The sequence below is a fragment of the Nerophis lumbriciformis genome, linkage group LG31 (genome assembly GCF_033978685.3).
Source record: "Nerophis lumbriciformis linkage group LG31, RoL_Nlum_v2.1, whole genome shotgun sequence".
NCBI classification, from domain to species: Eukaryota; Metazoa; Chordata; class Actinopteri; order Syngnathiformes; family Syngnathidae; genus Nerophis; species Nerophis lumbriciformis.
The window spans coordinates 29411717-29426100 of record NC_084578.2 but is presented as its reverse complement, the minus strand read 5'-3'; the positions used below and the strand labels follow the sequence as shown (position 1 = coordinate 29426100).

At 37.8% G+C, this 14384-nt stretch overlaps 1 protein-coding gene across 2 annotated transcripts in view; it reads left to right on the top strand.

The window, feature by feature from the left end:
• arglu1a (arginine and glutamate rich 1a) overlaps nucleotides 1–13149 on the top strand; it is a 30803-nt gene extending 17654 nt beyond the window's left edge. For both annotated transcript variants that reach the window (XM_061926293.2, XM_061926294.2), the window contains one exon: nucleotides 12139–13149. In XM_061926293.2, coding sequence (XP_061782277.1) covers nucleotides 12139–12303 — 165 coding nt within the window. In that variant the 3' untranslated portion in view covers nucleotides 12304–13149. The remainder of the gene's footprint in view (nucleotides 1–12138) is intronic.
• Nucleotides 13150–14384: the final 1235 nt, after the last annotated feature.

The following is a 14384-nucleotide window of genomic DNA, read 5'->3' as shown; positions in this document are numbered from 1 at the left end:
GATTTAACTACACAGCAAATAAAAGTCACGTTACTTAGCCAATAAACGTTATCTTACATTCAAAACTTACCGTTCTTTGTGCAACTTCAAATGCCGGACGAAGTTGGAAGTTGTTGCCTCTCCATCAGTAATTTTCGAACCGCATGTGTTGCATACTGCAAATCGTTTTGTGTTGACCACCTCGTAATTTTTATACCCAAACAAAATTATTTTAGGTATCATTTTTTGTTCACTGGCGTGTGGTTTGGACATGGTTGTCCTGCAATTTGATTGGATGAATGCTGTGTGATGAAAACAAAGTAGATCTAATTTGATTGGCTGTTGTACTGAGACCACACCAGCTGACACACGCAACGCTGATAGACAAGTACACAATGAAAAATACGGAGCGCTCCCGAATAACTTTTTCATCTTTGGGTTTTGGGGAAAGTAGCAAGTCATGTCAAGTCATGACAATTCAAAAGGCTCAAGTCCAAGTGAAGTCACAAGTCATTGATGTTAAGTCGAGTTGCAAGTCTTTTTACATTTTGTCAAGTCGAGTCTAAAGTCATCAAATTCATGACTCGAGTCTGACTCGAGTCCAAGTCATGTGACTCGAGTCCACACCTCTGTTAATTACTAGAGAAAGTAAATAATGCATTACTAAAAAAACTTTAAATATGTCATATGCAGTTGAGAGAAATGATTGTGTGTGTGCCTTTAAAAGGCTGTGTCTGTTGCCAAGTGACGTGTGACTTCAGTCAGGATTTCAGCTGAACTGTATTTGTTAGCTTTAGCATTTAGCAGCGGCAGTTTGTCGGCTCTAACGGCTGTTCTGTTGAATCTTTTCACCGGCTTGTGTTACCCTTGGTTTCATAAAGAGGAGCCGTCGCCCGCAAGGTGCCGGCGCTAAGGTGCGGGCACGTCGCCTGTGCGCGAAGGCGACTGTGGCGGTGGGTCGTGTCGGCAATGCACGGTAGTGACTTTGTGCACGCACCATACCGTTCCGTAGCTATGGTGCCTGCCGGGCCCCCCGGCGGCGGTGTGCTGCATTAGTCCCAAACGGCCGTAACAAAGGCACATCAAAAGATTGCAGTATGTTGGTAATGCCTCATATATCTCTTTCTAAAATATACAGGTATTAACTGTAATACCAGTATACCGCCCAGCCCTAGTGTACACTCTAGTACTCATGTTAAAACGATACACACGTCTGCAGCTAGGTGGCAGCAGTGCTTAATCTAAACAACAGGCTCCCTGTTCTGAACACATCGCAAGAGAGCTAACACAGCAAGAGATTGCGAGGTTTGTGACAGGGATAAAAAGAAAAATGGAATTAGGACTGCACAAATTTGAATTTAAAAAACCTAATTGCAATTTTCTGCCAAAAATGACAATTACCCGTCGATTTGCGATTTTTTAAAATTGTATTCATTTTAATTTAAAAAAATGCTAAAATGTTAGTGGAACCTCAATTTGGGAACTTAATTGGTTCATGAACATGGTTCGAAAACATGAAAAGTTCATGTAGGGAAGCAAAGCACCCCATAAGAAACTACCGTATTTTCCGCACCATAAGGCGCCCTGGGTTATAAGCCGCGCCTTCAATGAACGGCATATTTCAAAACTTTGTCCACCTATAAGCCACCCCGTGTTGTAAGCCGCATCTAACTGCGCTAAAGGAATGTCAAAAAAACAGTCAGATAGGTCAGTCAAACTTTAATAATATATTAAAAACCAGCGTTCTAACAACTCTGTTCACTCCCAAAATGTACGCAAATGTGCAATCACAAACATAGTAAAATTCAAAATAGTGCAGAGCAATAGCAACATAATGTTGCTCGAACGTTAATGTCACAACACACAAAATAAACATAACGCTCACTTTCTGAAGTTATTCTTCATTCATAAATCCCTCGAATTCTTCTCCTTCGGTGTCCGAATTGAAAAGTTGGGCGAATGTGGGATCCAAAATGGCCGGCTCCGTCTCGTCGAAGTAATCGGAGTCAGTGTCGCTGTTGTCCAGCAGTTCTGTGAATCCTGCCTTCCGGAAAGCTCGGACCACAGTTGTGACCGAAATATCTGCCCAGGCATTTACGATCCACTGGCAGATAGTGGCGTATGTCGTCTGGCGCTGTCTCCCTGTCTTGGTGAACGTCACGTGTGTTCGCCTTCTGTCATCCACTGTTCCCACGCAGTTAGCAGTCTAGCTTCGAATGCCCTGTTGACACCAATATCTAGCGGCTGGAGGTCTTTTGTCAATACACCATGAATGACGGCGAGTATTGAATTAAGCGCGTAAGCGTGTCTCTTAATGTGATGTTATGAGCTAGCAAATATAACAACTACACTACCCAGCATGCAACGATAGTGACGAGCATGTGCGGTAGCCCTGAGAAGCGTTGTTGTATGCTGGCAGTTAGAATGTGGTTATGAGCACGCTGTGAGTAAACGTTGAGAACTCAGTTAACACGCCTCGTCTGCATTATTTATAATTAGACAGACAACACACTTAATAGGAGCCATTTTGGGGTCTTTACATAAACACACAAATGGAAATGAAACGTCACATATCCCAGCATGCACCGCGCGCTTCTTCTTCTTCTACGGGGAAAAAAGATGGCGGCTGTTTACCGTAGTTGCGAGACCGAAACTTTATGAAAATTAATATTAATATTAACCCATATATAAGGCGCACCGGATTATAAGGCGCACTGTCAGCTTTTGAGAAAATTTGTGGTTTTTAGGTGCGCCTTATAGTGCGGAAAATACGGTATGTAAACATGATTAATTAGTTCTAGCCTCGACAAAAGTCCCTATTTTATAAAAAAGAAATACACACACTATACACATTATAGTGTGTGTGTGTGTGTGTGTGTGTGTGTGTGTGTGTGTGCATATATATATATATATATATCTCAAACGAACATACTTAGGGGGTAATGGCTCAACAATCTCTTTTTTATTCAAACGACACATGTCATAGGTGCAAACACACACACACACAAGTCTCGTTGGTGCTTGTCAGCACATTAACAAACATGTTTCTATAATAAAAAACAAAAAAGGATCATCCTTTTTACCTTGTCTCGGTGAATATTTTAGGCAATTTTGAACAGCCTGGAAGTTTCGAAGTGGCCTCACCTTAGTCACTGCTTGCGTTAGCACAAGCTAGCAGTGTGATGCGATCCTTTATCGACGTGTGTCCCGGTAGTGCATCTTTAAAAAAAAAAATGAAGCCCGGTCTCATCACAATTAAAAACTTGCTGTCGTAGAAATCCCTCTTTGCCGATAAAATCCTCGAAGTGCTTGATAAACTCCTCCACAACAAGTTTGTCGGAAGCTAGCAGCCTCACCATGATGCACCACCTTATGAGTGCTGGCGTCCTCTTTTTAAACTTTTCCAACCACCCACGGCTCTCCTTTTGTTATGTACGTACGTGCTGGCTCCAGCATGGTCACCTCTGCACATCAAGTCGCCTTATAAGTGGCGACTTGATGCCAGCTGCTTCTAATTTTTCCACAGGAGCAACTAGGGCTGGGCCGATAAAACGATATCAACATACACTGTGTTCCAAATTAATATACAAATTGGATTTAAGAGTCAAAAACTTCTATTAGTTTTTGTTTTTCCATTTAACTCATGGATGGTATTGTGTCTCAAGGCTCTGTAGATCATTGACATCAATCTCAGACACCTGTGATAAATAGTCTCCCATGTAAACCCTATCAAAGGAATACTGCTTAAAAGTGATGTTCCACATTATTAAGCAGGCCACAGGTTTCAAGGGATATGGGGAAGAAAAACAATCTCTCTGCTGCTGAAAAGTGTAAGATAGTACACTGCCTTGCTCAGGGTATGAAAACATTGGATATTTCCAAAAAACTTATGCGAGATCATCGAATTGTATAGAAGTTTGTTGCTAATTCAGAGCACAGGCGAGTTTGTGCAGATAAAGGCAAAATAAAAAAAAGTCTCTGCCAGACAACTTCATCGAATTAAAAGAGAAACTGCTAAAAGGCCATTGCAAAGCAGCAAAGAGGTATTTGAATCCGCTGGTACCTCTGGAGTCCACAATGAGTCAACAATGTTCACCAAGGCTTGAGACGGCTGCAAGGGGGCCGGGGGGGATCATGGGGAGAGAGCTGGTAGGTCCCTTTACTGAGGGTGTGAAAATGACCTCTGCAAAGTATGTACAGTTTCTGACTGACCACTTTCTTCCATGGTACAAAAAGAACAACAAAAAATAATCTTCATGCATGACAATGCCCCATCTCGTGCTGCAAAGAACACCACTGAGTCACTGGCTGCTATGGGCATAAGAGGAGAGAAATTGATGGTGTGGCCACCATCCTCTCCTGACCTCAACCCTATTGAGAACCTCTGGAGCATTATCAAGCAAAAGATCTATGAGGGTGGGAGACGGTTCGTATCCAAGCAGCAGCTCTGGGACGCTATTCTAACATCCTGCAAATAAATTAAAGCTGAAACTGTCCAAGAACTTACAAGTCCAATGGATGCAAGGCTTATGAAAGTGATATCAAGCAAGGGGTCCTATATTAACATGTGTCTCAGCCGGTTTAATCAAAAGTTATTTCAATCAAAACTATTTTAATTTATATGGTCTTATAATGCTACAAATTCAACATGTGACCATTTTGAGTTCTTTACAGCTTATAAAATGCATACCTGCCAACTACTCCGGTTTTCCCGTAATTAGTACGGTTTTCATCAACCTATTGCGGGTTACGGTTGCAGTGATAAAAAATACGTTTTTTCATTAATTAAAAAAAAAAAAATTTTTTAAATGCGCGAGGCTATTTATAGCACCGCTGCCAAGCACGAGGCACCTGTTGCCATTGTTTCCAAACGAGCGAACGATCATGGAATCAGCCGGAGAAACATCGCAAACGAGTCTTAAACCGAAAAGAAAACTGCAGTCATTCCGTGAAGAATATTCAAAAGCCTATCGGGGAATAATTATCCGTTCCAAAAAGGGTGAAAACTACGCGAATTGCACCTTGTGCAGACAAGATTTTTCGATCGGACACGGAGGTATTAGCGATGTAAAAGACCACGTTGGGACAAAAAAAACACAAGTCTAATGCCGTTGCTAGCGATACAAGTGGAAAACTTTCAACGTTTTTCGGATTTTAGCCACAAAAAGGTAATGACACCAATGTTATCTATTGGAATTGTTTAGTACTGTTATACTGTTAAAAGTGTTTATACTATGTATGCTTTCAAGTCCAAGTTGAAGAAATCTTGTTAAATGTTGACAGCATAACTACCAAAATACAGAAGTATGTCCTTAATATTTTTGCAGTGCTATTTCTGTTGAAAAGTTAAAATGATTACATTAGAGATGTGATGTGCCACTTTTCAAGTGTCTGATGGCTTAAATTAATTTTCATTAATTTTTCATATTTTGAATTCTTTTGAAAGGCTTACAAAAAAACTACATTTGAATTGTAATTCCATGCTATTGACAGGACTATTAATTTTAATGAAGTTAGCTTACCATGTTTACAGTATGATAATTGTGATGGAAATGTGAATTTTAGGCACAGAATATTTTATACAATTGAACAAGGCAGTAGATTATACAAGCTTGGACAGAAAGTTAATAATGACACCAATTTTTTTTTTAATGGAATTGTTTAGTACTGTTTTACCATTTGTTTACTGTAAAAAGTGTTTATACTGTTTATACTTTCAATTAACAAATTGAAGTCTTGTGAAAGGTTGACAGGATAACTGGCATTAACTGTCAAAATAATTTCAAACTATTGAAGTTAGCTTACAGAATAAACATGTCAATCAACCCATATGATTTTTGCTGTAATATTTTTGTTTTGAAAAGTCACTGTGCCTGATAGAAAAGTGATGGTTTTAGCAACATTTTAACCTGTCTGAATGCTAATAATCATTTTGCGTCGGGGGGCGAAGCCTGAACCCCCCACCAGGACTTTGTCCTGGACCTACCGGGGCCTGCGGCCCCTGGACCCTGGCTACTAGGTTTTTCTGATTTCAAAAGTTGGCAGGTATGAAAATGTCTTCAAACGCTGTTGTGCTTAATAATTTGGAACAGTGGACTTTGAGTTATTGTATTTATTTATTGTAAAAATACTGTTATCATTTCGAGATTTGTTCAATGAAATTTTAATTAAACTCGTAAAGGCTGATGACTTGAAAATTATACTGACTGACATTCGCATCAATTATTGATGACAATTTGAGTAAAATGTACTTTGCATAATAATTTGGAACACAGTGTACTGTATATCGCGATAGACATGTAATCGATATCAGTATAAAATGCGTTCAATAAAAATGTCGATACTTTAATATTTTTGGGTCGGAATAAACCTGAAATAATGAAGCATGGTTGGTTGCATGAACTTGCACTTGCGGTTTGGTGAAGTAGCAAAACAGGAAGGGTCAGTGAACAATAGGAGGGACATGCCTACATACAATCAGGTAAAAGAATCAACTTTCAACTTTGGTTGAGCTGTCTCGCTGTTGATTCTCTGCCCGGAGTGAGAAGAGATATTAAAAATGAGTGCTGCAGAGAGGGAAGAAATTGTCGATAAAATAGGACAAGTCACCTCGACAATATCGCAATTTTTTGGACTTTTCCCAACAGACCGTAGTCCTTTTTCTTTTCAACACACATCCGTTCCTTATTCAGATGTACGGAAAATACAGGTAGGAACGAAAGTGCAGGACTGTATTGATAAAATAAATAAGATATAACAAATGTACTAAAGTTAAAGTTAAAGTTAAAGTACCAATGATTGTCACACACACACTAGGTGTGGCGAAATTATTCTCTGCATTTGACCCATCACCCTTGATCACCCCCTGGGAGGTGAGGGGAGCAGTGGGCAGCAGCGGTGGCTGCGCCCAGGAATCATTTTGGTGATTTAACCCCCAATTCCAACCCTTGATGCTGAGTGCCAAGCAGGGAGGTAATGGGTCCCATTTTTATAGTCTTTGGTATGACTCGGCCGGGATTTGAACTCCCAACCTACCGATCTCAGGACGGACACTCTAACCACTAGGCCACTGAGTAGGTCTGAGTAGTACTACTTTAACATAATAATTTTGTCCAATCATAATTACTACATAACATTCATTCATTTCCATAGTTAAATAAGAATACAATTAAAATGTTACACAGACCATGTAACGTCCTGGCACCAAACCTGCAAAATATTGTTGTTCTCAGATTTCTCTGTTTACATTTTCACACTTTGCACTATTTTGTTAAACTTTGCATCTTAATTTAGAGAGGTTGTTATTAAATGTTTGTGGCTTTACAATTTTTTTTACATTGATTAAGTGTTTTCCATGGTTGCTTACATTTTCTCTCCTTTCTGTCATGATGGCCGGAGGGCATTATAATCAGAATAAGGTTACATTTAAAATACACATTTCAACATTTAATCTATTTTTCTCTTGGTCCATATTTTCCATAGGTCAGAAAAAATATCAGTAATTATTGTGTCGACCAATATTATTGAAAACTTGATCACAATATATCGACTAGCCCTACGAGTAACAGCTTTTCGACCTCGTTTTGCACTTTCTCGTTGTCCGTGCAAAGATATTTAACCTCTATGGAAAGATCAGCAACCATATACACATTCTTTTTTTTTTAATAATTGTTGCAATTATGGACTTGTTTCTTCTAATTTGTGAGCCAATCCATGTGCTAATATGTAAACTAGTGGACGATGGTAGCCCCGCCTCCTCAAAATGGCCGTGCCCGCATGTACAGGAAGTGATGTCGTCAAAATAGCAGCCCTCATAGGGCTTCCAGCGTTGCACAAAATAAATGAATGAAGAATTCGGAAGCTGGGAAATTGTTCGCACACTGAGACATATTTGGCTCAATCTAAAGGTTCGTAGATCATAAAGGTCGCAGATTGAGGCGTTCTTAAATAGGGGTTCCACTGTACTTTTAGACTGTCAATCAACATATTCTTCTTTTAGGTTGCCACACTATAGAACAATATGCAATAATCTGCTTTCAAAAATATTTGGGTTTTACGTGTACAACACCCAGGTTTGCTTACACCGTCCTTGGCTGCTTGTCGTATCTTCATCGTCATCCACCTGAACGAAGTTGACAGGCCTTGTACCGCTGTCACTGGAGAAATTCCTTCAGCCATTTTAAACTGTCACTTTACTTTTTTTTTTGCAGCTAATACAATGCAAGTAGTATTTAATAGCACACTGGCTGCATTGACTGCAGTGCACACAAACTTGCTGTTTACTGTATCCACTTGTGATTGGCCAGCGGGTCAAGGAAGCCAGGCTTGACCATTCAGATTCAAAGACAAAACAAGAAAGAAAAAAACTCAGCCTCTTGCAATTAGGTTATTGTAGTAATTAGAACCGTAATGTCGATTAATTGTGCAGCGCTATAAGGACTCGGAGCTGTCGTAACTCACATAATGTGTTGTACAGATTAATAGATGTATATAATCAAGTTCTCAATGCTAATTACATTTACAGGGTTTGCTGAAAATGTTGTGCCCCAGGGGGGTCATAATTGGGGAGCACTGCTGTGCACAATATAGTCAATCAACTTATTTGCATGCAAACGTACTCGACAATTTGCAGTTCTCAAAAATTGCAATGGAAAGTTGTGATTGTTGTGTGTGTTAATTGTTGTGATAACCTTAAAGGACATTGCTATAGAAATGACAGTTTGCACTTTCCAGGTGTACACTGACTGCTCCAAGTTATATATCCAAGCTTCATTTCTAATATTGGACCACAAAAAGATGTACTGTTGCAAAAATGGTTTAATGGTGTACTCACTTTTGTGGGATTCTCTCTCTATATATATATATAATATATATATTATATATATATATATATATATATATATATATATATATATATATATATATATATATATTTATATATATATATATATATATATATCAGTGACGTGCGGTGAGGCACTGACTTCATCACAGTCAGATTTACAAACATTTGAACCCTAAAGAGTATCACCCGCCTCACCTGCCTCCAGTGACCGCACGTCACTGATACACACACACATATATATATATATATATATATATACACACACACACATGTGTATATATATATATATATATATATATATATATATATATATATATATATATATATATATATATACACACATATGTATGTGTGTGTGTATGTATGTATGTATATATATATATATATATATATATATATATATATATATATATATATATATATATATATGTATATGTGTGTGTGTGTGTGTGTGTATATATATATATATGTATATGTACACATATGTGTGTGTATCTTATTTTATTTTATTAATATTTAAAAAAAGGACCTTTTCTTCACCATACCTGGTTGTCTAAATTAGGCATAATAATGTGTTAATTCCACGACTGTATACATCAGTATCAGTTGATATCGGTATCGGTTGATATCGGTATCGGTAATTAAAGAGTTGGACAATATCGGATATCGGCAAAAAGCCGATTTCTAAGTGGGAGAACTTGCAAAATAGCAGGATGTTCAAATACTTATGTTCTTCATTGTATATACATATATGTGTGTGTGTGTATGTATATATATATATATATAAATGTATATGTATGTATGTATGTACATATACAGTATATATATATATATATATATACATACACACACACACATATGTATGTGTATATATATATATATTAGGGCTGGGCGATATATCGATATATCGCGTGTTTGTCTCTGTGCAATATAGAAAATGACTATATCGTGATATCGAGTATACGTTCTCACGCAGTTGCTTTTAGCTGCGGGTATTACACTACAGGCTCTCCTCGCTCTTTCCTGTCTCTCCTTCTCACAGACAGCAAGCGCACCTTCTTGCACACGACATACTGTCGCGTCATATGTCACATACGTATACGCCCTCCCCGAGCAGAGAGGTAGCAGCATGGCTAACGTTAGCTGTGATGCTAGCGCAGTGGGGCGAGCGGTGATACAAGAGAAAGAAGGTGCGAATCTGGTAACAAATGGAGGAATAATTAATTCCCAAGAAAAACAGCAGGGGGGTCCATCGTCTGGCGGTGGTTTGGCTTCAATCACCAAAATGATTCCCGGGCGCAGCCACCGCTGCTGCCCACTGCTCCCCTCACCTCCCAGGGGGTGATCAAGGGTGATGGGTCAAATGCAGAGAATAATTTCGCCACACCTAGTGTGTGTGTGACAATCATTGGTACTTTAACTTTAACTTAAGTGGGAATATGTCGAACAGACAACCGTAATTTGTCAAGTGTGGGGCAAAAGCGTTACTATAAAAAGTAGCATTACTGTTGTAACAAACAGTTCAGGGTGTCCCAAGTTACCGGAGTGTGTTAGATAAGGAGGAGTTTTGTCCCTCCAGAGTTGTTGCCATAGGGCTGTGACGTAGGGTGTGTGTGGTTGTGGAAGGAGGTGTGTGACGTTGACATTAAAGAAGCGGTGGCTACCGAACCTGCTCTAATGTCTCCCGTTTATTATTTTATTAGATAAGTACACTGTATAAGCAAACCCAGGACACTCGGCTACACAGCTAATATGTAGCATCATTTGAAAAGTCACCCGCTAGACAATGAAGAGTGCTTACTCCGCACGTCAATATCTCCGTTTGGTGCCACACGTCCACACCATCAAAATGCCGAGGCAAATATTTCCAGATCAACACTGTACAAAAAAAATAATGATTTTTTTAGTTGTGATTTCCTTCTCTGCATGAAAGTTTAAAAGTAGCATATATTAATGCAGTATGAAGAATAATGTTTTAATGTAGACACATAGAATCATCATACTGCTGTGATTATATGCATCAAGTGTTCATTCAAGGCTAAGGCAAAAATATCGATATATATATCGTGTATCGCGATATGGCCTTAGAATATCGCGATATTAACAAAAGGCCATATCGCCCAGCCCTAAAATATATATATATATATATATATATATATATATATATATATATATATATATATATATATATATATATGACGATTGGGCCTATAGGTGTCGCTCTATTCTGCCTATAATGCGCTTAAACATCTAAACATTTCTATCAAGATTTTATATACACGCTGTAAGTATATATGTAGTGTACTAACCGGCACATTCATAGTAACATGTAATATTTAATATTTACGCATTTTGATCATTTTAAGCATACGCTGGCGCATTCATTTTACAAACGCGACACAACATTCACTTTTTTCTTCAACAACATCACTGATTACTACTAACTGCAGACTTCATGAGAGACAACAAACATAATAAAACATCACTTACTGTGCAATGTCTGCTGTCACTGGGATGCTGACTGTTATAATGTTGATTTTTAATTTAGATGAAGAATGACTCATTATCCACTCCTTTTTGGGTCTTTTTTGCCATTCACGGGTCTAAATTGACTGTCAGAGTTGACCATCTGGTCAGATTATGTCCTCATCCTTTTACCATACAGGTGAGGAGGATGATTTATAATCCAGAATACATTTTAGGGAGCTCTGAGGCGAGGAAGCGGCTCACCAACTGATAACGTCAATACAGCAGCATAATTAGCTCTCTGTGACAAGGCGCTGCTAAAATAGGTCCTTAACGTTTGCGCTTTTAATAATAATATCACAAATACTTAATTAATATTCAGGTGAAAAAATGAAAATGGAGTATTGTTGGTGGTTTTTGGATGTTGTTTAGAGGGCTATATTGACTCCATATAAGCAGACTTTGATTTACGAGTTAGAATGCATTAAAAATGTGCCCTTGTCTCACATGAATTATAGACAACATTCCCCCCCAGAAATGCAGTTCCCCTTTAAGGGGGGTTGATAAACTTTTGACAAGGTTTAATTTAGGATGAAAATAAAGCATATTTTTTTGGACTTGTTGAAATCCCGTGCTTTTTGGGGTTTGGGTTACAAAAAACACTTAAAAAAACACTGATTACAAATTCATAAAATGTTATTGAAAAAAAATAAGCCCTAAAATGTTGCAACATTTTTTGAAAATGCTGCTGTGATATTTTATGCCACATTATTGACATTAAAAGCCTGCAAAATGCTATTTTGTTAAGTTGCTTGTTTATAACTTTCGCACTCCTGTTTTCTCGCCAGGCGGAAGACCAGTTGCGCATTGTGGAGGAGCAGAGAAAAATTCACGAGGAGCGCATGAAACTGGAGCAAGACCGACAGAAGCAGCAAAAAGAGGAGCAGAAAATGATCCTGGGCAAAGGCAAGTCCAGACCCAAGCTCTCCTTCTCGCTCAAGGCCACAGAGTGAAGGCCTTCTCCCCAGCGTCATCAAATCCTCCAAACTCGCCTGCTCTTCGTTTTTGGAAGTGCTGACAGCGTGCGAGGAGAAGTGGGTGGAACATGAACTTGGAGAGGAGAAAGACCTGAATGGACCTCACTCCATCTCTGTGCTTTGGTTCTTTTTATTTCATTTTTAGGGAACCTTTGCTGTAGAATGCTCGAACATGTCCGCTCCTTGTAAGTCTTAATTAACTTTGTCTGATAAACGCTCCTCCGGTCCACATAGATGTCAACGAGCCCTGAAGAGGATCATGAAGCCAAACTTGCTTTTCCTCTTATTTGCTTTCAATTCAAGGGTGCCTTGAAAAGCACGCTTAAGTTCTGTTAAGATGATGGCATCATGGCATCCATTTACCCACAAACCCCTGCTGTCATGTTTGTGGACGATGGACTCATTCCCCTATCTTGTTCCAACTTTCTCACACTGTACATTTTTGTTTTGTAGTTTTTTTTATGATTTCCACAAGCACACAACAGGTCACCGTGACAACGACAAAGGTGTTATTTCATCAACTTCTGTGGTGATCTGTGTACGTTTTTTTTATTTTGTAGCCTTGTCACTGCAAACTAGCATGATGAGGTGCATCCCTTGGTAAGTCTGGAAGGGTAGTGGATAACCAAATTCAGGTAAGATATAATTTGATGTGTGTCTGTGTGTGCGTGCATGTGTATTTGTATGTGTGTGTGTGATTGTGTGATTGAGAGAAAGAGAGAGAGTGCACGACATGTTGGCTTCAAATTAATTCATTAACTTCATGTAATTTTCCTCAATTGTCAAGAAATGAACAATAAACCTGTTGGACATCTTCATTGACAGAGCTGTTTTTGTCATGTATTTGCCCATTTTTCTATTAAACCTTTGTGGGGAAGGCTATCTTTCACATTTAAACCAATACATATATATGATATAGACATAATATAATATATCTATATATATAATATACTGTACATATATTATGTAAATATTACGTATACATGTTATATTTTATATAGCTATATTTAAGTCTATTTATACCTGCATTGTCCTTTCCATCATTGTAACTGAGCTACTGTGTGAAACAATTTCCCTTGTGGATCATTAAAGTTTGTCTAAGTCTAAATCTATTTCACTTTATGTGCGCTAATATTGGTCTGTTAAGTAATACAATCACATTGATGAGCAGCAGAACGCCTTCTAAGACAAACCAAACAGTCAATTTGCAATCAATTGAAGGCCCTGAGAGAACTTATTTGCTTAATCCATTCCATCATTTAATTTGACTTGCTATAGGTTTTAAGTGTTGTACGTGCATACAAATGTTTTAAATAACATTTTTCTCTAAGGTTGTATTGCTCCTCTTGTTGAGAAGAATTATTGTACATTCTTGGGTAGAAGAAGGTTAGAAGAAAAAAAACTAGCTAAAGGAGAGTAAAAAGTAGGTCAAAGGAAAGTAAAAAGTTGTTAAAAAGTACATTTAAAAAAACAGGTAAAAGGAAAAAAAGTTAAGAAATTAGTTAAAATTTGGTAAGAGTAGGAAAAAAGAAAATTTAAAAAATAGGCAAACGACAGTAAAATAAAAAGGCAAGTAGGTAAAAATATGGTAAAAAGAAGATGAAAAGTATGTCAACAAAGGTAAAATTAGGTAAAAAGTAGTTAAAGGAAAGTAATAGAAGGTAAAAAGTAGGTAAATGTAGGCAAAAATATAAGTCAAAAGTTGTTAAAAGAAGGTGAACAATAAAGTAAACATTTGGTAAAAGAAGTTAAAGTAAAATAAATATGTAAAAGTAAGTCAAAGGAAAGTAAAAAGTAGGAACAAGAATGTTAAAGAAGGCAAAAAGAAGATTAAAAGTGGGTAAAATATGGCAAAAGTAGGTTCAAAGAAAGTAAAACATTCAATAAAAAGAAGTTAAGACAAGGTAAAAAAAAAGAAGATAAAACATGTAAAACCATACCAACAGGTGTAATTTAATTCATTATAAATGAAGACATATGTGATAATATTAGTCTGTTAAATAATACAATCACATTGTTTGTTCAACATTTAACACATAACTCTGCTGTCCAGTGGT